The 25,064-nt window shown below is 38.0% G+C and overlaps 2 protein-coding genes and 1 long non-coding RNA gene across 15 annotated transcripts in view; 1 reads left to right on the forward strand and 2 right to left on the reverse strand.

The window, feature by feature from the left end:
* TMTC3 (transmembrane O-mannosyltransferase targeting cadherins 3) overlaps positions 1–12,946 on the reverse strand; it is a 36,641-nt gene extending 23,695 nt beyond the window's left edge. For 3 of the 4 annotated variants that reach the window (XR_005104343.1, XR_005104344.1, XM_037388181.1), the window contains exons 1-8: positions 12,896–12,946; positions 11,945–12,057; positions 11,140–11,356; positions 9,349–9,567; positions 4,513–4,612; positions 3,723–3,838; positions 1,861–2,033; positions 757–1,009 (exon numbers count right to left, since the gene is read on the reverse strand). Coding sequence is in view for 2 of the 4 variants with exons in the window: in XM_037388181.1 (XP_037244078.1) it covers positions 757–1,009; positions 1,861–2,033; positions 3,723–3,838; positions 4,513–4,612; positions 9,349–9,567; positions 11,140–11,328 (1,050 nt within the window). In the remaining 2 variants the exon portion in view is untranslated. Of the gene's footprint in view, positions 1–756; positions 1,010–1,860; positions 2,034–3,722; positions 3,839–4,512; positions 4,613–9,348; positions 9,568–11,139; positions 11,357–11,944; positions 12,058–12,895 lie in introns of those variants that run through there. The other variant, XM_037388183.1, reaches the window with a different exon arrangement.
* Positions 12,947–16,799: 3,853 nt separating this feature from the next.
* Positions 16,800–20,570, reverse strand: LOC119148251. Its single transcript, XR_005104345.1, has 3 exons — positions 20,453–20,570; positions 19,497–19,649; positions 16,800–17,881 (listed from the first exon to the last, which is right to left on the reverse strand). It is a non-coding gene; the product is annotated as an uncharacterized LOC119148251 (long non-coding RNA).
* Positions 20,571–20,653: 83 nt separating this feature from the next.
* Positions 20,654–25,064, forward strand: part of CEP290 (centrosomal protein 290) — a 54,787-nt gene continuing 50,376 nt past the window's right edge. For 3 of the 10 annotated variants that reach the window (XM_037388173.1, XM_037388176.1, XM_037388174.1), the window contains exons 1-5: positions 20,768–22,999; positions 23,615–23,733; positions 23,873–23,950; positions 24,721–24,790; positions 25,002–25,048. In XM_037388173.1, coding sequence (XP_037244070.1) covers positions 23,632–23,733; positions 23,873–23,950; positions 24,721–24,790; positions 25,002–25,048 — 297 coding nt within the window. In that variant the 5' untranslated portion in view covers positions 20,768–22,999; positions 23,615–23,631. The other 7 variants (XM_037388179.1, XM_037388180.1, XM_037388171.1 and 4 more) reach the window with 6 other exon arrangements.

Genomic DNA, 25,064 nt, shown 5'->3' on the forward strand with positions numbered 1-25,064 from the left:
TTTGTTGGCTGAGTTACATATTAAAAAAGTACATTATTTCTGAAGCAGACGAAGATCTATGCATGCAGGTTTGTTGTACACATAATTGCACCACTGACTTAACAAAAATCATGGTCTCAGCTAATGATTCATCTTGTGAAAATTGGCAATGGAAGCAATCAAAAATATGACTGGGTTTGGATGAAAAATACTAGCTCATTTGCTCCTTTTCATTTCCTCCAAAATATTCTTTACAGATAGACCTTAGAGAAAAGTGCCTTTACTAAAACAACAGAGGAAAACTTACACTCCTTAATGCCAAAATGTGGCCTTTTCTTTTATACCTATGAGAAAGAAAATCTAGTCACTTGCTAAATACGCAGCATGACTACTGACATTTAATAAAGGCAGAGAGTTTGCAGGACAGAAATGCATTCTGATCCTTAAAATACATTTAAGTTGTACTGAAAACTCCCTATTGCTAGTTCAGTTCTGAATACCCGAGAAAGGCTGCAATACAGTTTGCAAATACGGAACAAGGGGCATATTTATTCTCATCTCTTGTCTATTCTTCTCCATCTCAACCTTGACAGAATCATATGCTTAATTGCAATTTCACTGTTTTGTTGCTACAACTTTCCTCTTTCTTATGTGCTCTTTCTAGCCCAAAAGGAGATGCATGTAGTATCTCCAGGTCACAGCAGATTGGACATGTGACCAACCTGAGCCACACACACTCTTAAAAAAACAAGGCCAAAACCAATGCATCATTCATACCATCAATACAGTCTTGGAGGAATCCCCAGGATATCTGAGACTGAAGACAATCAAAGATCCCAGAAAGCAGAAGAATGTAAGGGTGGCAACATTTCTAACATCTAACAAAGACTCCACAAGAGGAATAGTTCCCATTGTCCAGTCACAGCATAATTCTGAGGGGTTGAGAAGAAGCCAAGCATTTACAGGAAGGAGATAGTTGAAAGTCAGCTGTCTTGCTGGAGATGGACTAACAGCAGCTGGGTTATCAAACCTAAAGCAAAAGAAAGGAGAAAAAAGAGCTTTTAATGGAAAAAGATATGGTCTTGATCCACTTTGTGCTCAGCAACCAGAGCTAGACCTAGCTGTTACAGACATGTTCAATATCCTAATCCCCCTGCATTTGTCAGGCATCTAACTTGGGAACCACGTATGATGCTTCATCTCAGCGCAGGATGGAGCCTCCTCCAAGTTTAAGAAACTGGTTTGGGATATAATCAACAGAAGTTTGAAGAAACAGAACGATTTACACTTAAAAGTTGGGTTCAGTGGTCCTTGGTCATGTTTTTAATAGTTTGACTCATTTTTCAGGGAAAATATTAGATTCTTGTATTTCTATATTGCTCACACATTTTTATGATAATTTGTAATTTTTGAGGTGTAATATTGATCATATACACTTATCTTCAACTGCTGTATCTGAAGACAACCATGCTTTCTGCATGGTACATACATAAAACCAAAAAAATATTTTGTATGTAAAAGAGGAAGAATTTACTAAGAGGTTTGGAGTATTCAGGCAAGGTTCAAACACACAGCAAATAAAAAATATTTTGGTAATAAGACATTCAATTTCTGAACTAGTAAGATGAACTAACAACTGTAAGTTTGTAAAGCTGAGTACCTGCCCAGATGCTTCAATATTTAGGACATTCTTGTCAATGGGTACCGAAACACACCATTTATCAATTTCACAAAAAATGCAATATTGTACAGTCTTTGCTTACCAATATGAAAATAAGGTCATAAACATAGTATGTATTTTTGGCCATTTCATTCAGACCTCAGATATTAAGTCACATCTTATTTATCAGTGTCTGTTAATAAAAGACACTTTATTATTACCTTGTAAACACTGGAAGTTGAGACTGGATAACCTGGACTCTAACAACTACAAGCAGCAGTGTACTGAACATTAGGACTATGAGCTTCAACAGTGTTTGCAGCATAGAGAAAGGAATACTGCCCTTCCCTTGAAGAATCTGTACAGCTGTGTCCAACAACACTGGCAAGGTGTACTGCAAAGGAAAGAAGTGTTTATAATCAGACAGTGTACTTATTAATCCCTTAGATAAATATTAGTTACCCTTTTTTATTTTTTCCCTTGGTTTACTCTAAATGCCTGCTCCCAATAGCTACTTAACTCAGCTTCTCAGGGCTTTCATGACAATCCCCCCCAAAACCCCCCATAATTCTAACAAAAATAACTCTATTCAAGTATTCTTGCTAACACTATCATAGCTGAACTTGTATGCCTGTAATTCTGTATTTTGCACTGACAGATTAAAAAAATCTGTATCATCTTCAGAGACTTCCACAAATCAAGTATGCCACAAAATACAATTTGAAGATGGGAAATCACTACTTTTAGAATTATCAGCGCCTCTGAAAACCTGTTCAATAAACAAAATTCCTTACAAACAGCAGAAATACTGTTCACTTTCTGATTAACACTGGTTTTCTATTTTATGCCTCTACTGCAGTAATCCATCTCTCCCTGCCTCACGAACATGACGATCTTGCACAAGTCCCCATTACAAACCCTGATTTCTTCCCCATGTACCTCTTTGCCTGTATCTTGTGCTGGAGATTATTTATTGCTTCACATATATGGTTGGCTAAACTACAGATACTGATTGGCTTTTGAGAACTGGTCACACTCCTAACTCATGCTACACTTGTGCCCTCAGAAGAAGTCTAAGTTTGGATTTTATGTTTTCTACTCAGTTGACTAACACAAACGTATTAAAGTTTCATGAAATTGAGGATAAGATCAAGAGTTACTAAAAAAAAAGGAAGAGTGGACTGAAAAGCACAGTCACATGCTGGTGATTTCCTTAGAAATCCAGTTTGAAAATTATATGTTTATTCACTACACTTGCAAAGGAAATCATTACAAACACATATTTCTATAAGCAAAAGAAAAATGTGATTTTGGTATTTTGGCCTTGAATATGTATCCCCCAGACAGACAGTCCTTTGGCTTTTACTGGTACAGTTTTTGCAAAACATTCATTCAAGTAATTAAGGAATAGTGAACTAGAAAATTTGCTTAGGCATAAATTTTTAAATGGCATATAGTTTGACTGCTTAAAAGCCAAAAATTATTTCATTGCAGGAACATCTTGTTTCTCTGAACAAAAGTTACTATTAACTTAAAGAATAATCAATGCTTAAGGCAAAATCTATCAGATCTGAAATTAAATTTAAAGGTATTCTTAGTACAAAAAAAGTCATAAGGCTATTACTGATTCAAATAAGACTACTCCAAAATGTCCAGTTATTCAGTAGAATGTAATGAAATGCATTTGTATACAACATTCTCTATTTTTACTACACGAATTCAAAAACACATAATCCCCCATGTTTATGCACTTCTGACTTTAATCAAGGCTGTTACATGCCAGTCTTCAGAAATCAGTCAACTAAAACCTTAGGTTTGCATTAAGACATGTCAATTCTTTATCGAGTATATTTGGTAGTATCTCTGCATGGCATGTAAAGGACATTGGAATCCCTCACCATGAACCACATACGTTAAGCGTTAGTTGAATCAGAAAAAAAAAGAAAAAAATCCAAAAAAATCTAACAGAACTACATTAACTTGAACTGACAAAAAGCAGTACTGAAATATGATGCTTCAAAGTAGTTAATGTCTCATTACAGAATTCCTGAGAAGAAATCCAATTTATTTTTCAACAGCTTACCCCTTGAGCAATAAATACTTCATACACACAGCATATCCCCACCACTGTTATTCCTTGTTCTTTACACAGTGTTGCAACAGCTACTAGAAACACAGTCACTGCAATTGGAGTCCACACTGCAAATAAAGAAGACATTATTGAAATGTTCTATCTCACAAAAAACCCAAGCATTTAATAAAATAAATTAGCCTACAAAGTGAATACTTTGGCTCTTCACATTTGAGCATGCTATCTTTTATAAACTTAGTCAGTATGCCACTCATTATTAAAGGCAAGACTACCAGTTTTACTCCACAGAAAATAATTACATGTATCAGTTCTAAAATTGCCTCCCTTAAATTGAAAGAACTAAATGAAAGGCAAAAACCTAATCTATGATAGGGAAACAAAAACCCCAATCTTTCCTAATTCACCAGAACACTTCTTCAAATGGAATATTTTATGGGGAGCCATGATTTTTCACAAAGTCAATTTGACTTTGGAAAAGAGGCAAGCCTCTGCTGAAACATTAAAGCTTACTTGTAACCATCTGAGGCATCTCAGCATACTTCCATATACATGCATTAATATAAGTCAGTGCAAGAGTACCATGCTCTAGGTGTTTCAAAACAACTGAAAGTCCTTATGTCTTAAAGAAGGAAAAATAAAAAAAACTATTTACAATGGAAAGTACTATTACATGGGTATCTTGCAGCTGAAGGGGTTTTTTGTACACACCCATATTACCATTTTAAGAGCTCTTTTATCAGCAATACAGAAATTATTATGTATATATTTGTCAAATATTTACCTATGGTATTATCTGGCCCTTTAGATTTTGTATATGACAAAAAAGCAGCTAGGAAAAAGATAGATGATAAAAGCTCTGCTCTGCCCACAACTCCAGTTACCTGAAAAAGAAGGGAAATCTAGATTATTCTTCTAGTGACTATTCCAGTACTAGAATAGCTTGACTGATATACTGTCAGGATATGCATAAACAAGACCTGTAAACTGAGCAAAAAAGGCTAAGAATAAGGCTGCTTTCAGTTCAATCAGTACTGAATTCAAGAATGGAATAATACAGGTGGCTGGTGGCCAGCTGTGGCTGATGTGCCCCTAAGTATCACCATTAATGAGACAACTGAGAAATGCAGTACGTTCTTTTATCTTTAGTAACAATAGGCACAAACAGCATTTGAGGCAGAATTTGGGCACGATAGCTGCTTTCTTCATCATACTTGGAAGAAAACAGCTTTCATCAATAGGGGCTCTAAGTGAAGCCTGACAAGGACTTTTGCACATATACATCCTGCACACAGTGGCATACAAAAACTGTGATTGTTATTTTTGTTCGTAAGTTTTCTGACGGACTGAACAGATCTGAATCTGAAAGAAGCATTCCCTTGACTGGTGCTGTGGGAGCTCTTAGGTGAACAGTCAACAGTTACAAATAAATTGAATGGCAGACTCTGTGTAGTGGAGTTAAAGAATGACTCTGGCTTTACTATAGGACTACCAATTTTCTGAATGACAATTTGGCTGGCAATAGTAAAATCGCAGGTAGCACCCTCTCTGGTAACAAGACAGAGCGGAATGGATTTTATGAAAATTTGGAGAAGTGCTAAAATCCACAGGGTAGAAGGCTGTTTTGGAATCCCCAATGACATACAGATTAATTTCCACTTCAGGAGCTGTTTTCAAAAAACACTGAATTACAACAAATAACCAGAAATGGAAGACATATCACTAGGTTTTTTGTAAGACACTGACCACTACCAGAAACACCTGTGTAAACCAGTTGCAGAATAAGTCATTATATTTACTGTGCTACAGAAGTTACAGAGCCTATGGCAAAGAGAATTATATGTGTGTGTGTATATATATATATATAAAGAGAATAAATCCTCACCCTGGTATAATTCACAGGAAAATGCACCCCCAAAAAAATTAACTCTGTATATGCCACTGGTTAATATGCTGATGTAAATAGGTATTTCCTGAAAGAAGCTTGCAGCCAGGTGGGCATTGGTGGCATTGGTCTCTTCTTCTAAGTAACAAGCGAAAGAACAAGAGAAAATGTCCTCAAGTTGCACCAGAGGAGGTTTAGATTGGATATTAGGAAAAAAATCTTCATTGAAAGTGTTCTCAAGCATTGGCACAGGCTGCCCAGGGAAGTGGTTGAGTCACTGTCTCTGGAGGTATTTAAAAGATGTATAGACGTGGCACTTAGGGACATGGTTTAGTGGTGGACTTGGCAGTGCTAGGTTAACGGTTGGACTACATGATTTTGAAAGTCTTTTCCAACCTAAATAATTGTTACTATGTAACAAACGTAACAAAAGTTAACGGTTACTATAGTAGCCACTGTGCTGACCACAGTACCATTTAGGACTGCCTTTCTTCCTCATTTGTCCTCCTCTGTAACACCTGATTGTATCCAAATTTTTGCAAGTAAGCTGGCTGAAAAATGGCATGCTATACCAAGGCAGACAGTCATATTTAGCTAAGGAAACCTCATAGCTCACCATTTGATTATGAAGATGCTGAAAACTGTCTTTTCAGTCATCTGGAGCCAGCAAGAAGTTTTTATTGCTAGGTACATTCCTGGTCAAGCATAATTGATCCAGCACAGCACAAAAAGAGAAAGTAACTCAATATCCAAGGTCACAGTGTAAAGGAAAGGAAAGTATTCAAATCTGAATTTGATTTCGTGCTCTGGTGCTTCCGTTGGGAGTAGCATACCTTTACTGAAGCACTCCCTGAAGAATGCGCAGACAAAGCATGTTTCACAACTGATAGGACATCAGAGTTTGTGTTAACATTTTGGACAGTATACAGATGTTTGTTTCAAAAATGTCTTAAGATGTTTCAAGGATTCCTGGTGTGGATCTCAAAATTGTCCAGCATTAAGGCAGAAATTAAAGATAACTTTGTAGATCAACTGAAAGAGATCATTAGCAAAGCAAGTGTGCTGATATGCCTCCACAGTCCCCTGCCACCAAAATAAAGATACTATTTCTGGATACAAAGGTGACTTATGAGAGAAAATCCCAGCATTCACCAGGTTAGGTGATATCCTGTAACTGTAAAGATGGTCAGCATGCCTCTGGCCAGAACAGTAGCAAAGTAGGTACAAAGACTGAACTGTAATTCTAAAGACAAGGACAAATGAAACTATGATGACATTATTCAACCCATTTCCTCCAAAATTCTTCCTCGGAAAATGATGTATTACCACTGCAAGAGCCCAGCTTCTCTCTGAAGTCAGGCAGAAAATTATTTTCTATTTATCCTGCTCTGCTACGTTTTCTAGGAAAAATCCATTTCTCAGAAAAAGACAGGTACGGTTTGAAATGTTTATGTATTGCATCTGCTCTTCCAAACTCTTGTGTAGTGGAGTAATAAGTAGGAGACTATTTAGGAGGAATGCATATTAGATAAACTTCATTAAAGACACAAAAGGTACCATCAAATCATATAAAAGCTGGGAATGAGATCTGTTTTGGAGTTTTAGCCGGCACCCAAGTACCCAGGTCTAAAATATAGCTCATTCTTACCTCCTCTTTTCCATGTACAGAAACTTTCAGTTATTTTGCCTTTTATACATGTGCATAAGTGTCAACTGCCAACTCATAACAATTCTTTCTTGGTTGCATGTTAGGCAGAATTCTCAATGCAAACTTGCAAGGATAAAATGCACTAGTTCTCAAAAGCAGAAAGATTAAATTGAAAAGGTGGGGCAATGAGGAAGAAAACCCCTTAACCGATTCTTCACTGAGCACCTAAGTACAACAGCAGGGGTATGCAATTACAATTGCATTTAAATCTCAGAGTCTCCAAGTGTTTTAAATACAGCACCGAGTTCCATCACTGGAGTAGTCTTAAAGTGCCCTCATGTGGCTAATATCAAGAATTACGCACTTACTACCAAATTGCTTCATAACTGTACTTGGTAAATTTGTAATACAATGCCTTACACAATATGCTTTTGTTTTGTAGAATTTGTGTGATAATTTTTGCTAACTGTGTTGCATAGTACTAAAGAAACTGTGTTACTGTTATCTGATATGGAATCTAACAGTTCAAGCATGATAAAGAATCATCATATTTGGAATGAAAGTGATAAAATTACAAAGTATGATCTAAGCCACGAACCACTAATAAGTCACGAGCAACTTGCTAATGCTCCTGTAAAGATACTACCACGTTTACTACAAGAGGAAAAAGCCAGACTTTGAAATTTAAAACATGTGTTTTTCAAAGAAACTGAAAACCAGGTTAAATTAAGACATTATATTTTTTAACCCATATTTTACCCAAGATCCTATGGAGGTTTGTGCTTTCAAGCAGAACAGCAAGCAAACATTCTTAGGGGTTTAGCTTCTGTATTTTTAAAAGTGCCACTAACTTCTTCTAGCAAGGACTTATTAGTAGCTCAAATAGCAGCCAATTATAAACCCCATGAACTTAATTCCTACAAAGATTTGCTCGAAGTACACAGATGCAGGCGAGTGGATTGCTACTGACAGGGATTTGTGTCTTTAGAGGAGAGAGAGATGTGAACTCTCTACACAAACAAATCAGCCCCCCGCAAAAGTATGGCAAAAAATAAGAGCAAATCCGTCTCATTTTCTTAGAATCAGAAGACATCCCCGCCTCCCTCCCCCCAAAAACATATTGTTTTAAAAAAATAATAAAATGGGATATTCCCTCCCCAAAAAAACACATTTAAAAATAAAAAAAAAGAAATGGGACACCTCCAAAGCAGCAGAATGTTTAAATATTTTCAGTTTTCTGAAAATCAGCTAACACTAAGAAAAAAAACAAAAGAGAGACTGAAAATGGGCTTTTTAACACCTGTGAACTACAATCTACAAAAGCCAATCTAAGTGGCATAGAAGTAACAGCAGAGAATTCCACAGATCTGCTTTATCAGTGTTTCTGATGGAAACAAATTTAATTAATAGCGATCACAAGACTCCATTTACTCCACAACACTGCAAGCCTGGTTGACCATTAAAAGTATATAATCAGACAGGCAGCTTGCAGAAAGAATGCTTTTCATAGAAGCGAAAAACTTCAGAATCAAAGGGAAGGTGAATATGAGAGGGGAGAAATGTACTTCCTTTTTCTGACATTGGATATGTTCAAAAAGGGAAGGATGAAACAGAACGGCCCTAAGCTGGATGTAGCATAGCAACAATCCTAGAAGAAGTCCTGCTGAGGTAGCTATGTTGACATAGTGGACAGAACAGACCTGGTGATTAGCTAAAGGGCTGTGCTTAGCGATTCTGAAAATTAATTTTAAGAGGCATTTATAGTATTTGCAAAATATGATCATCACAGAACACAAATATCTATATAAGCTAACGTAGCTACCACCATAAAAGCCCATGTTCATAGCAGAGACCTAAGTTACTAAATAACTAAATTAATGTTTCTTTGATTATTTTTCAATAGCTGCATGGAATACCAAACCTCCCAAGCACTGAAACTTGCCATCTCCACCTATCATTGCAAAGGGCAGAGTAAGTACAAGTAAAATCACACACTTTTTGGAGTTACGATATATCAACATGTACAAAACCCATGAAACAAGGTTAATACAGCTTGATCAAATTAAGCACATCACAACTATACCTACCGCTTCAGTATGTATAGGGTGCACTGCAAAGAGCAAGGATGCAACTACGCTGCTCCTGTTGTCCAGAAAAAGCTTACAGACCTTGAGGAAGACTACACAAACCACCACATGAAAGACCAGATTTAGGAAATGGTAAGAAACAGCATTTAACTCGCTGAACAAGTAGTTTAAGCGAAACGTAAGAACTGTAAGGGGACGATAAGATTTATGACTCCTCTCCTAAAAGAAAATAAATAAATCAATCAGTCATTACCAACTTACAAAGGGACTTTTACTTCAAAATATCTTTCTAAAAATCTATGTACACAAGATTCCCCACTCTACTTTGAGGCATCTACCTTTCAAATAAACTGAAAATCACTACTAAAAAACCCTAATCTAGCGAATTAAAAGAAAACTTGACTTAAAAATAAAATATTAAACAGAGAAGTTAATTATGACTACTTTTCCTACTTCCACATTGTTTTAATGTGTTGTTCAAGTATTTTGATTACTCTGCCATTTCATGTTTTAGCTCAGTATTTTATAAAATAAAAATCCAGTGAACTCAGCGAAATGTATTATCTACATATTTTCAGTATGTCTACCAGTCAATATATCTATGTTGCCAGTTACTCCATCCACAAACCCTTTTAAAAAATACACTTAAACCCATCTTCCTGTTCCAAAATGCATTTGGCAACCCACAGTCTGTTGATATTTTGCTGAATACATCCATAAAACAGAGGAAGAAAATTAAGAGAAAAAAATGGGAGGCAGGAGAGGGGGGGGACGACACAGGGAACCAAACTGCACATACAGACAAACAACAGCACAATATAGGAAAAAAAATATTTTAAAAGGCATGAACAATCAAATTAATCCGACTTAATTTAGTTAAAATTAACCTGACATTCAGCTGGTTTTAAATGCAAAATCCACACTGAATGAGATTGCCTTCTCCCACTCCAAATGGTTAGAGCATTTCTGTTGAAATTTTACTGGGAGGAATTTAGGAACCCACTTACTCTCAGTAACTACAGGACTCTATGACATCTGAAAAAAACTTCTGGAAGCTTTCATTACAGGGTTATACAAAAAATTATGTATCGAAGTCTATTTGTAGGGCTAGCAATTAGTATCTCACAAGGAATTAACTCTGTATATTACAGACAGAAGACGAGTGCAAGGTCGAATGCCTTGATAGGCAAAAACCCTGTGACTGTTAGAGAATTTTTATTTATTTGTTCAGCAATGGCACCACGTGTAACTTTCTGAACTATATGTAAATCCTTAAGCCGTTGCCATTTAATGATGTTTATCAATGTCTTTAATGCCAATAGAGCTTTCCAGATAAAAACAATCACCCTACATGGGCTACAAACCAAAAACTCTGAATTCACAGAAGCCAACCTACTCAAATTTATTGGGCTCAATACTGATTCTTTAGCTCCTACCTTAGTTGTCTAAGACTGTTATCCTTCCTTCCAGAATGCAATTAGAAATAAATACCCTTGTATGTCATTGTCTAGCTTTTACAGGAGAAGGGAAAATGGACAGAGTTGTACAATTTCAATATTGGAATTAGTTAACACATCTTGCAGCGTGATAGATGACTTCATTTTCTTACAAGTTTTTCTATTGAACAAAGGGAAAGAATATAAATGACATCTGTTCCTGAGCTTACAGTACAAAACACTAACACCAAATTCCATCAGAAACAAACTATCCTGTTAAAACCACATTAGGGAAAAGAAGTGTTAAGACCCCCTGAGTTCCGAAATGCCTCAAAGTGTTTTGCAAGCAGTTTACCTCAGACATTGGAGTGCCCCAGAAGTCATTTTGAAACAGATTTCTTAATGGAGTAGAAGGATGCAAATCTTTATTATCCAAAATTGCTGAAACATCATCAAAAACAAAGCCACAAAAGAGACTGTTCCAGTAGCAGGCTGACACCACACCAACTATTAGTGCTGCTTCTTTCAGGCTTACATCAGCCATCTTCTCGAGGAGTTTTCATGGACAAAAGCTGAAATATGGACAGAAACTTGAGTAGTTTTAATGATTAAACTTGATAAATAAAGTCAATTTAAGACATCTAATATTTTAGAAGCTAATGACGCCACATATCTAAAAATCAGTAAGATGGGAAACTTTCCTCAGGTCTTATCCATCTTACACAACTTTGTGTTTAAAAGAAATACTCCTATTAAAAAGTCTCACTCCTGAAAAGCCTTCACACAAGCTGGATACACTGCTACATTGCATGTTTTACTAAAAAACCCAGATGATAAATTGTGATATAGTTTTTAGCAGACAGCTATGTGGTTCAAGTGAATGCTGCAAAAACTGGAAAACCATGAAAATTAAGTTCTCTAGAACCCAGAGTAATTTAACATACTGACACAGAACACTAAGTTATCAAAATGGCAGGCCATGTGTTAATTATTCATTATTTTTAATTTTAAAGGTGTTTCTCAACAAATTTCAAAAACAATTAAAAACCCAAATTTCAAACATTTTGAAGAAAAAGCAGGAAACTTTAAGAACTTCATAAATAGAGGTGTTCAAGAACAGGTAAAGAAGGACATTAGTAACAATAAAGAGTTAAACTTACCATCGAAGCTCACACTTTGCTCATTTGCACTCTTCACAGAAGTTCATTAAAAGGTCTTCTTTTTTTTCAATTCTGCCAACTGCTCTGTCACTAAATGTTCATGAGAGTCCCGTCTAAAGAAAAGTAGCATGCAAAAAAGACCCTACAAATGAACTCTATCTTATTTTCTCTCACCTTGCAAAAACTGCCTAAGCCCTACAAATTATTACACAGAAGTTTTATGATTATTTAAAAATACTATATAGGTGACCTGATCAAAAGGTGCAATTACTATATATTGGGTTGTTCGAAAACCCTGTTACACCTTGGAAGATAAGAAGGTAATTACAGGTCAAAGCCATTCTTTTTGACCACTGATTGTCACAGCATGGATTACTGCCAGTTGTTGGGGCCAAAGATACTGAAAAACTACAGCCAGCTGAACACTGACTTAGTTGTAAGAAGGAGAGATGATTGAACAAAAATATATAATATTTTCCCCAAAACTAAAGAGGGGTAACATCTATAGGGACACAGAACAACTAATAATAGCCAGATAATGTGGATCCATAAATATGTAAAAACACCAGCCTTATGTCTATCAGGATTCACATATCAAAGCTGATGAGTTATTTGGAAGCTATAGTCTGGTTTATTGCCCTAAACACTGAAAGGCTGGTGATTTTATTTTTTTTTTGCTTCAGTTTGTTGGGTTTTTTTAAACTGTGTTCAGATTTAAGTATACTACCCTTTACAAATCGGCCATAGAGATACTTCATCCAGATAGGTAACCTGAGTTGTGGTTTGTAGCCTGGGCCTGAGAGTGTAACAATCACCTATCACAACTAGTGGTAAAGGAGCAGTAGTACAGGAAGAAATACCACTGTAACAAGATGCAGGTACAGTTAAAACCAAAAACCAGGACAAAGATCATTTAAAAGGAATCAAACCAATCCATTCAGTGTTACTCACATAACGGTAGCAAAGGGCTTTTTCTTTTTCTCTTAATAGTACTTGGGAACTTTTTCAGAGCTGTCACCACCTTTGCAACTACAAAGAAAAGGAGAAAAACCCACAAAGGTAAATGTTAAATGATGCTGCTACATCTTTTTGCCAAGCTAAATCAGAATCAGAGTACTTTAAAACTAAGATTAAGCCAAGATTAAGTCTGAACATATTTATGGTCTTCTTGGCAGCCAACAAAATCTTATTAAGAAAACAAAGTGTACTGCAGGAATACATGAAAAGACAGCAGACTTTTGAACTTCAGCTCACCGAAGTTTTTTAGTTCCCCCAGGCTCCACCAAGAATGTGGAAGAGAAGAAACTGCTGTTTCTCACCCTGCTAGAAACAGTTTGAAATTCCTTGTTTGCAACAGCTTCTGAACAGTGTGCTTCCTACTTCTTGAAGTTCACCAGTTCTACTGAAAAGCAGTGGTATCCAAAAAGGACATATGATAAACATGTAATGTTTTTCCAAAATAGAAGCCTACACTTTCTAAATACTGTGTTCCAAAAGCTAATAGGGCAAGACAATATTGCCAGACAGAACCAACCGTAAGAAAAAGCATCACAGGGTGAGTAGGTTTTCAACGAATTTACTGTATTGGTTGAAGCTACAAGCCCTTGCAGATACTGCTTTAGGTATCAAAGAGTAACACTGAGGTAATTCTTTAACACCTCTATTTCAGAAACATTGCTGCTACGCAACTAGGGAAAAAAAAGAGATTCCTAAGCTTAGCCTCCTATCAAAAGGGAATTCCTAACTTTAATTGCTAGCTCCTCAACTACTTTTTGTAGGTTTTTACTTTACACAGAATATATGTCAAGACAGTTACTTATCCCTTTATCCTAAGCAATCTCGATGCTTTCACAAGCCTTTTTTTTCCTTTCTGAATTACTAGTATTTCTTCTACCCAGAAGTCTAATTTTACACCACTGCTGACCATGCTGTTCCTTGACAGAACTACTTTTCCCTACATACCACTGTAGGCAAAGCACTGTTTTCATTTGAATGAGAAAACTGTTAGGCATAAAGAAATCAAGATTTTAGCTACATCCTAAGTCAAGTGGCTAGCCCACCATCAGAGAAATCTGTTCGGAACACCAGAAGAAATTCACCTTTACCATCACATCACTCCTTTACACGCACATTTCAATCACAGATAGGACTGCAAATCTTGGCAAATACATGGCTGTAATTTGGTCTTTCAGGACAAGTATTTGAGCCACAGACACACTAGGCAATTCTGAAGAGCTTCCTAAATTTACTATAAGGAATGAACACATGCAACAAAATGCATTGTTCTGGTTGTAGCAGCAAGTCACACAACACACTGCTTGAACCATGCCAAGCTTGGTAATCTCAAGTGCATCAGACCACATCCCTCTCAAATTATTGTGTTGTGCAGAAGTACTAGGAGGTCTTGGCAACAGACAGGCAACAGACAGGCACAATGGAAATCTGGAACAGCCCTCATTTTCCAGCAAACTGCTTCCAAGGCAAACACAAAGAGAAAAACTGGAAATGCAAGGCCATGCACAATCTGTAGATCGCACAAAACTGTATCACAGATACTTTATTACTTCGGACTTGCATACTGCCATTCTAAAGTCTTACTTTCCTTAAATATACTGTAAAGATACATAAAGTTAGGAAAATTACTTCTTTCACCTGGCCTGATTACAGGGTAGTTTAACGTTCTTGCTGAATTGAAGCATAAATATGGAAAAGATGATTTTACAGTCCTTTATGTTAGCATAACAAGGCAGATTTTGAGGAAGGCTCACCATCACAACTACTACTTCCTATCTGCCACTATAGCTGGGTCCACCACCAAACTCCAGGCTTCAAACCTTGAATGATTGATCAGCACGTTGAGAATGCAAGACTAAAACAGAGGGAGGCTTATAAAAAGTTCATCTGTAGTTGGTAAGCCAGTAAAAAGTATGTCTGCCATTAACCTCAGTGGAATACAGCAATTACTATTTGGCAGCCAACTCACTTTTCATGCCAACTAATCTGTTATCAGTTCCATGTGGGAAAGTAAGGAAGACTACGCAAGACTGAGAATCTCACAGATCAAAGATGCCCAAGAGGCTGCTGAAGCATTGGTATGACAGGGCACCTCAAGCGAGTGTTCATACTCCCTCCCCTTCTTGCCCAATAGACATGTTGAAATTTGCTATTAATGCCAAGTACGGTCTTGCAAGTGCCAGTACTTCACCACTCCTAGCGATGGATGTATTGATAAATACCTGTAAAACACTGCTGAACAACTTGTTTGTGAACACAGGCTTGCTGTGATGAAGAACCACATCACTGGTTGCTCTAACACATGTAAACAGATTGACTGTCCCTCAAGTCATTTTTTTTATCTCATCTACCTTCTACTTTCACAGCTTGTAAGACTGCTCATCAAATAATTTAACCATCCCTCAGGTTGTATGACTGCCAGTCTGTGGTCTATGGAACAGCCACAGAGCCCCTATTTGACTGGATAAAATCAGGAGAGACACGTACTTCATTACCAAGATTTCTGTTGGATGTTTTAATTTACAACAATATCTGACCATGTTGTGAAGAATATGTAGCTGAAAACAATAAACAACAAGATAAGCCCTGTGAGACAGAAACTGCACAACCTTGAGAGCCGATTGTGGAAAAACGGAATGCCCAAGCTCTGCAAAACACCCAATTGTTAGTCTAATTTTCTCAAGCTGTTTGGCACATAAATCTGCGTTTTGCACTGTACTGTTTTTGTACGTATACAGAGACATTAAGTGGAAACGACAGACAAGAACCACAGCTCTCAAGTAGGCTTGGCTTGTAAGGCATGTAGTTTTCCTCTTCAAAATTATCGAGAACCCTCTACCAGTTCATCCAGTCTTCTCCTTCAAGAATTATATATAAGATATAACAACAAAAAAAATTACAAAAAAACCCCCCAACACCCAAACCCAGAAAACTATTTCTCTACAATCATTACCATATCCATGACACTAGAGAAGGTTTAGCACCACATATTGCAAAATACAGTAGTCTGCACAAAAAAATTCCACACAAAAATTACATAATGATGTTCTAAGAGTATCCTCATCTGGGATATTTGGGAGCGTGGAAGACATTTTCTTACTATATGAATTTATGAAAAATTAGGGTATATATATAGGTAAGAATACAGCTGCAACCCCTAAACATGCAACAGCTATTTAGCACTTCATAATTAGCTATCAACTAAAAAAAGCATGCTATCTACCACCTTACATCAACAACAGACCACTGCAGGAGAACATATTCTTGGGTTGATTAGAACATCTTACTATCTAATTTTAGAAACATAAACAGACATTTAATTTTTTTCTTCTACTGGGTAATGGCATTTTTACACTCTGAAAGGCATTAATAACAACTTCTGTTCCAATCAGCCCCACTTCAAAGAAAATGTTCTATGCAAGTCATTTCTTTCTTCTTTAGAAAAAAGACATGAGGAGGAGTAGTAGTAGTAATAGAGAATTTGAGAACCATGGCACTTTTGTATGGGAAAAAGCTTGCACAATCCACCTAATCCTGCTCAGGATTGCAAGAAACTGACAGGAACAAATGTGATCATTAAAATTAGTCTCAAACAGATGTCACAATTGCAATGTTTCAACCTGTTCCAGCTTTTGTATGAAAGCTCTTACTACTCCCAAAAATATCCAGCCTAACTGACATATTATTGATACTTACAGCTTTTGATACAAGTCAGTATTTTAAAAGTCAGTTCAAGCTGTCAGAAAACCTTTTAAAATATTCACCTTATTCACTGTCCATAACAGAACATTAGTTACGACGATCTAAAGATTAATTTTTTAATCTCATATTTTTAATATATTTTCATTCACACTTCATTAAATATTCATAGATATTAAAAATACACCTGACACTTTTCAGTCATACCAAGATACTAGCATTTTCAACCATAATCTAACTGCAATTGCTCTCTAGAGATTACGATGTAACAAGAATCAGTGAGGCAACAGTCTGTAACTCCACAGCGTCACTTTAATAAACAGCACTTTGCCTGTGCAATGTGAAGCAAAATCATTATGTAAATCTCAAGGAACTCACTCAATTTTGTGTTAGATTAATTAGGCTGCTGGTAAGAAAACACAGGCAATTTGCATATGGATCAGGCAGCTCCTTGAAAAGCTTTGAAAACCAACTAATGAGCATTTATGCTCATACCTAATCATAAAATGTGGGCTTCCCACTCTCCTGTTTGGAGTTCTAAAGCCAGTGAAGAGACAGACACACACAAAGGAGCTGCCAAAAAATAGTCGTGCATCTCATTTACTCTGGAGACATGTACTTTGATAACCACTGAAGGTCCTTAACTGTTTAAAATGTATTTATAGTTCACACAGAAAACCTTCACATTATCCAAGGTGGAATAAAACAAAGAACTGTTAAAACCCTCCTAGATTTATTTTTATTTTTACAGAGGTGAGCAACAAGTTCATCCAAGAGCTGGTGGCTGAGTTTATGAATATCAGCAGAGATACACACCACGTGTTACCAAACCCAGTAGTAGTCACTTAAAAATGGCATTTTAATACAGCTTCTGAAGCTCTGCTAATATCCTAATTTGTCTTACCTACTTTCTACCCTTAGAAAGAGTATTTTTATTTTTGGCTAAATGGAACACACTTTCTCCTGACTTGATATGAGTGTTTAATGACAGAAAGAGATCATAATTTTGTTTGTTGTCCCTCTCCAACACAGACTTTAAATTTAATCGTCTCTTAAAAATGTCACTCCAAAGCACAACTCCAGTATGAAACCACTTAGATGCACAGCTGAGATTTAAATGATTTGGCTTGAATCTCATATAGGAGAAGGCAAGCACTATTTAGGAAAATGAGAGGAGGAAGAATGCGAAACATGCCTGGATTCTCCTTTCATCTTGCCAAGATCCTAGAGCAGAATGTAACAAGAAAATTTTATTGTGGCAATCGTCCCCGGCAAATACTACAGGATAAAGAGGAATGGGATTAAACTGAAGTACTCTTCATTCCCCAGCAAAGAAATGGCTACCAGCTTTCTCTTCATACAGTTCTGAAAGATCAACTAGATGAGGAATGGCAGCTCTGACATAGAGTCAAGAGCACTCGTTGCAGGCCAGAGGAAAGATTACCCAGGGGCAAGACTGTGATGAGCTTGCTGGCAACCAAGCAGCTGAACTAACACTCCGGACATTTTAGAGTACTCTGGTACAAAGAAGGACCAAAACATAAACCAATTTACAAATGGGCAAGAGAAAATACTGGTTTAGCTGATCGTTTAGCTTCAATTTGTTCAATACAACTGGTGCAACAGTCAGTTGAAAAACAAGCCACATAGGTATGGTTTGTATTTTATAGCTTAAAATGATTAACAGGATGTCACACTTCAAAGCCAAACCTTTAGGGGTTTTTTTTGTTGGGTTTTGGGCTTTTTTTTTTTTTTTTGCTACATTCAAACAGTAACAAATAATACCTTTTATCTTTAGAATAACTACATAAAACATGATTAGTGTCTGCATAGGACACTGATGCAAAAATAGTGTCTAAAATAATGCTGATCAACCTAGAAATACAACAGCAAAAACTGCGTGTTTGTTAACTCCAAAGAATAAATGACCAAAAGCTACATGGGTGGCATAAGCTGAAAAGGCAGCCTTTAGACTCTGCTATGCATGTCCTTATTAGTATGCTTTGTTTGTATGCGACTTCTTGTGGTATTTTTAATAACATTCCATTAAGTCTTTCCTATTGCAGTTTTCATATTAGGTCTTTGAAATGGCATACTTCTGGCACAGTTATCAAAGCTGCCATTTAACGTGGATGTCTAACAGGGTAGGTCAAGCTATGTACTACGGAGCTACAATGTTCTTTGGCCTCAGAACTACAAGCATGTATTCCTGCTAAAAGAAAATCCACTTAAACAGTTTGTCATGCCATTAGATGTGATGCAGAATAAAGGAAAAACTAGTTCACTTACTCAAAGGCATTCTGTATTTTAAACCTTTTCTCATTTTGTGTAGTGTTAATACTTCTTTTCACTTTGGAAATTTTCATGCCCACCTCAAAATCACTTTTAGTTCTGCATCAATCTTCTTTACAAGCTGCTCGACACAATTATAACCTACATTTGGCTTCACTACCAGTATATACAATGGTGTCTTTTCTGTTGATTCTGTAACAGAACAGTCAAAAAAATGCTGAAGCACATTAAATAGCTATACTGGCCTTAACAGTTTGTTGACCTGATGGAAGAAGATTTTTTTTAAAAAAAGTTCCTATTCAAAAACATCCTAAAATCAATGGATTGTTTTATTTTCCATTTCAAAGGTGTACCCATTTCCTGAAATCTTGCAGCAGGGCAGCATTACTCTCTATGGATCACCCATTCCACCTATAAAAGTGCCTCCTGCTAAGAAACACTGTTTTACACTTAACCTTATCGTTTTTTGTTTTTAGCAACATTTCCCATTCATTAAATATAAGCCAGTCTCTTTCCCTTCCCTAACTACACAGTTCGCTTTTCTTACCTGATAGAGCTGCAATTAACCAGTCTCTGGCTGAAGGTACAAAAGTCTTTACTTTCAGTTCAAGAATGAAGAGTTATGTCAAGACTGGAACAAGTTGCATAACTGTAAGGACTGCCAAGCTTGCATCTTGTCAGTCTTCATTAAATATCAACACTAATCAAAAGATAAAAAAAAAACAACCACAAAACAATGAATAATCCAGGAAAAGGCAAAAGTCCAAAGATGACAATATAATCACCATTGCCTTTCCATTATGAAAGAAAAAAACAAATCTTTTTCAGCTCTCCAGAGCTACTGAATGTATTCAAAGACATGCCTTGAACGGTTGCTGGTTTTCCTTTTTTATTTAAAGTGATGTGTTCACATCCATTTAGCTAAAACGTAAGATCCTAAACTTTTGGGGCCATCAAACCACTACAAACGCCCAGACTTACTCGCTGGCCACCAGTACTCAAGAGATCCCAGTAACTTATAGATGTGATCTTTTCCTATACTGCTCTGCATGCTACCTCCTGGGCCTCGACTATTACACATTTACCTATAAAGCACACGCCTATCTGAGCAGTGTCGCAATCCTCCCGTCGGCCGGTCAGAGGGGGAAGAGCACGCTGCCCACCGCCGGGGGAGCCAGGAAAGGCCAAGCCAGGGTGGGGGCGGAGGGGGCCAGGGAAGCGGCAGCCATCAGGAAGCCCAAGGATGGGAGCGGGGCGAGCCGGCGTGCGGGTCCGTAACCGCTCCAGCGGCGCGGAAGCACGGCCAGGGACCGAGGCCGCAGCGCGACCCGGCGCTCAGCAGGCGCGGAGGGCCCGCGGGTGAGGCCCGGCAGGCCCAGCCACGGCAGAAAGAACCACCCGCCGCAGCGGAAAACTAAGCGGGCTACGCCAGACCCAAGCCTCCCAGTCCCCCAGATCCCGTCTGTGACGGACGAGCCCCCAACCCGCCACTGCTCGCCCTACCTGAGACTGCGGAAGAAGCAGCTTCGCCGCTATCGCCCACCGTTCGGGCCGCCGCCAGGCACGGCGCATGCGCACAGCGCCCCGCACCCCCGCCCCGCGGCCAGCAAAGGCTGTCGGGAACCGTCCCGCCGGGTCATCGGGCCCCGAGGCATGCCGGGAGCTATGGTCCCGGAGGAGCCGCGTGGCACGCTGGGACACGCAGTCCGCCCGCAGCGGCGCGGGGCTGCGGCCCGGGGCTGTTCCGGTCGCGGGGTCACGCTGCGCCCCGCCCGTCCCTGCCCTGCGTGGCCGGGCAGTGCCTTGAGGTGGGCAGCGCCCGGCTGGCGCCGCGGGGGTGGTCGTGCCCGGGAGCGTTGACTTTCTCCGCGCGGGGCAAGTACCCGGGTCCTGGAGCGGAGCCGGCGGGAGAGTTTGGTGGCGTTGCCCAGCGGCGGCCGCTGCCGCCGCCCTCGGGGAGCGGTGAGGTCGAGGGGCGGGGGGTGCGCTGGGGAAGGAGACTGCGACGGCTGTCGGAGGAGGGGCGGCCCGCGTTCCCCGGGGAGCGCCGTGGAGAGCGGGCAGTCGGGCCGGCGGGCCCCGGGCAGAAGCGTCCGGTGGAGGCCGTTGCAGCGGTGCCCGCTCTGGAGTGCTGCCTCAGCGGTGCCCCGCTGCGAGGCGGACGCAAAACATTCTGGTTTGTGAATTCAGCGGAGTCAGGCGAAACAGAGGCAAAATTGTCTCTCGGCAGCACCCCGGAGGGGCTGCGGAGTGTCACTACGTCCTTCCCGGGGCTGGAATATGCAAAGGGAAGGAAATAGGGCCCCTGCGAAAGATGCCGCTTTGACTGGGGCTTTGTAGTTAAGCTCTAGTGCTCTGTCGAGCCAGTAGATGAAAGCTGGTCTGGGTCACGTCAGTTTAAAATCAGAAGTAGCTTAAACTGGGTTAGTCCTGGTAAACTAATGTGGAGTTAGCAAATCACATCTCCCGCATGACTAAGCCTTGTTTAAATATATGTGATTCTGTGCTACACGTTATACACACCTTTATGGGAAAAGAACAGCTATTCCTACTGGTGCTGAATTTCGCTGTGGTGGTAAGGTATCATCGTTGTAGCATAGCTGCCTCGTTACGTTGTTCCCTGTCGACAGCAAAGGATGTTATTGTTCTGATAGTGCTTGACCATGCCCACCGGACCACCTTTTCTGTCCGCCCTCGTCGATCTTTGTAAGATCTGGCCATTTTATGTATGTTTGCTCCTTTGACTAAGTCAAGAAAATCTTGTGATAACTATCATCAAATGCCCATCTATTTCAGCACACAGATCATCAGTCAACCAAAAGCACAGATTCTAGCTGAGGGCAAGGGATCAGCTAATTTTATGATGGAAAACTCTTCGATTAAATAAGTTCTTATTGTCCTCAAGTATGCACATACTGTGGAACATACTGTATGCTTAGGTTGTCCCCCTTACACCTTACTATAGCTGGTCTCCCAACAAGTTGGATTATTCTATGTACAAATATCTCTTAATTTTGGATAAAAATTTAGGATTAATACTTTCTTAAGACATTATAAGTTAAGAGAAGGATTTGGAAGATGGAAGGTAGGAAAAGATTGACAGTAGTAAGGTTGTGCATTTGCTTTCAGAATATTTTTCATTGTTGAGCATTTCATACCCATAATTTCTACATCGCGTTGTTTAAGAAATAATTACTGTAAGAAATAATAGTGTTTTTTAAAAAACAATCCTTAAATATGTTAATGAAACCAAGTAGTATTCAATTAACTGAAGAACTGCCAAGATCAGTATGCACCTGTATGTGATTTTCTCATATTTTCCTTTGCCATCTACAACAAAGCGCAGAAAAGCAAAAATGTATATGTGATGTCAACTTTACAAAGTCATGGCTTATATGGAACGCATGTTTTCTAAAATATTTAGCCAACACTGAAGGAATGGTAAATACAGGGGAGCTCTCAAACAGGTTACATGTTCAGAAAAGATGAGTAAATGTTGATTTTTATCCTCCCTTAAGCTACAGAAGGATTTCAGAGTTTTACAGCTCTTCTCTCAGACTGATAGGTGTATTTTTTGTAATACCAGTTCAGCCTTTCATTAAGAAAGGAAGTTTCAGTTGTTGAGTCTTTAAATAGCTGAATGATAAGCAAGGTGGACAATGGAACAGATCTCAAAATATCATTTTCCACATAGAGCATTGTTACGGTTATTGACTGAGCTTGATTTTTTTTCTATAAAATACATATCCCAGCTGTGTCATTAGTTTTTTGAATAACGATGATTTTAATATTCTAGTTAGTTTTCTTTCTTTCTTAATTTTCTTAACTATTTATGCCATATTTATAATTTAGGTCAATAAGTAGATTAAAAATGTTATATTTTAAACTTGGTAGAATCTAATTTCTGAAATAATGATAATAAAGGCTAGAGACAGCTCCAGAGAACAGAATGATCCAAGACTTCCAGTCCCTTCTGTTTTTTTCAGGTACTGCATTGACTTCCAGGTATATGAGAAGCCACCGTGGTCCACAGCAACCTATTGCTTACAGGTAAGCAGTAGAACAAAACTTTGCACGGCTTTCTGATCAGTTTTTTGTCAGTTTTGAGGTTGTTTACTATCCTTTATCAGTTCAAGTATTGTAAACAAAAGGAAAGGTTATTTAATACAAGAGTTTATTTTAGAAATTAATGTCAAGAAATGGATGTTCATAGTATGAAACTAATGCAGATGTTGATTGTATTTTAAATACTAGAAATGATTTTCTGACTACAAGGAGATGTTTATCCTACAAGGGCTGGTCCAGAGAGCACCTGGTTTGTTTGTTCATTAACATAAAAATACTGCATTGAGAGGTAGGGAGGAAAAAAAAGGCTATTAAAAGTTAAAATAGATGTTTTACATGCGTCCTGATCTTCACTGTTAGCGTCCCATATTCGTGGAGTATGTATGATGTAATTTTTAACTTGAAGAAAAAATGGTTTTACTGTAGTCTCCTTGTTTGCAGTAGAGTAAAATATGAACACAGTGTTAATCAGTGTTAGAAAATTGATAGTTATTAGAATTATCTTGTGTGGTTCAGTAGCCAGTCTCCCTTAAATCATTTGATGTAAAATTGATTGGCAGTGATAATGTCTGATAATTGTTATTTTAATTTTCTTTCCAGGGGAAAATAAAATCAGTATGGCACCCATTTTAGATTGGAAGAAGCTTATGAAAGTTGATCCAGATGCTTTGCCTCATCAAGAGGAACGAGCAGATAGATTGCTGGAGACTGTGTCCAAGGTGCTCAGGGAGAAAACAGAAGATAAGGGTTTTGTTACACCTTCTTCCCTAAACTGTCTCTGGTCCTTCACATACAAAATGAATTATTTTGTGGATTTCATTGATACTTGTATAAACCCACTGTTGTCTTTTTCCTTAGGTTGATGGGAAAGACTTAAAAACTGAAACTTTGGAACACCTGATACACCTTTTTAAAATTACTCAGTCGCTATTGAAGGTTTGTATTAATCCTCACTTTCTACAGTTCTGCAGATCCATTTGTTTGGGGTTTTTTTGTTTAAATGAAAGTATCATTAGTCTTTTTTTTTCCTCTTTTCCTGCACAGTGGTTACTTGTAGAAGCATTTCTATGCTAAGTGTGTGCTTGCACCTAATTATCTGTAGCTGTTGGGATTATGCCATGTAGCAGCGGGAAGTCAAGTGAATAGGACTAACATAGTTACATAGTTGAGGAACCTTAATTTTATAGATAGAAAATGTGAACAAGTATTTCAAGCATTGGTTAGATATTGTAAGTTCCTGGTAATTATTTTAACTTTAATAGAAGTTTTTGTGGTAGGCTGATGTTTTAGAGTAAATTAAAATGTCACCATGAATGAAGAAACACCACTGTCCTAAAATTAATCTGATCAATCTATCACACTTTCTTGTATGTACTCATAACTGTACTGAAAGTGAGAAATAACAGCAGCATAGGTTAGCACATTGGTTTTAGAGAGGCTTTTTTACTGTTTTTAATTTTCAGCAGTATGCTTTTGAATGTTAAGGTAGCCTTGGAGAACAAATTAATAAAAAAGATATTTCAACAATCTGAACTTAACTGTCAGCATGAGGAAAAATGGGAGTAGTTTCATTTGTTTAAAGAAAGAAGATTGATGTTCTTTTCTAAATTATTTTTGTCATTTTAAACATGAGGTCTATGGAACATTCTCTTAATTTACATTAGTAGTAAATATTTTTTCTTTGTTTACTATACTTTTTTTCCCAGATGAAAGCTCAGGAGGTAGAGCTGGCACTAGAAGAAGTTGAAAAAGCAGGGGAAGAGCAAGCCAAATGTGGTAGGCAAGCGTTTCTATGCTGTTCCTAAATTATTTGTTAAATGTGTTTTTAATTGGTTTTTTGAAGTTTAAGAAACTGAACAAAATACCAACTGTTGTGAAGTCAGTTGCTTCAATGAAGCCAAATATTTAAAGACTAAGGTTAACCACTGTTGTTTTATGTACTTTTTATGTTATTGGGTAATTCACTATATCAGTTCTATTTTAACAGAAAATCAATTTAAAACAAAGGTGATGAAACTTCAGAATGAATTGGAGGTACGTTTTAAAATTT

The sequence above is a fragment of the Falco rusticolus genome, chromosome 5 (genome assembly GCF_015220075.1).
Source record: "Falco rusticolus isolate bFalRus1 chromosome 5, bFalRus1.pri, whole genome shotgun sequence".
NCBI lineage: Eukaryota > Metazoa > Chordata > Aves > Falconiformes > Falconidae > Falco > Falco rusticolus.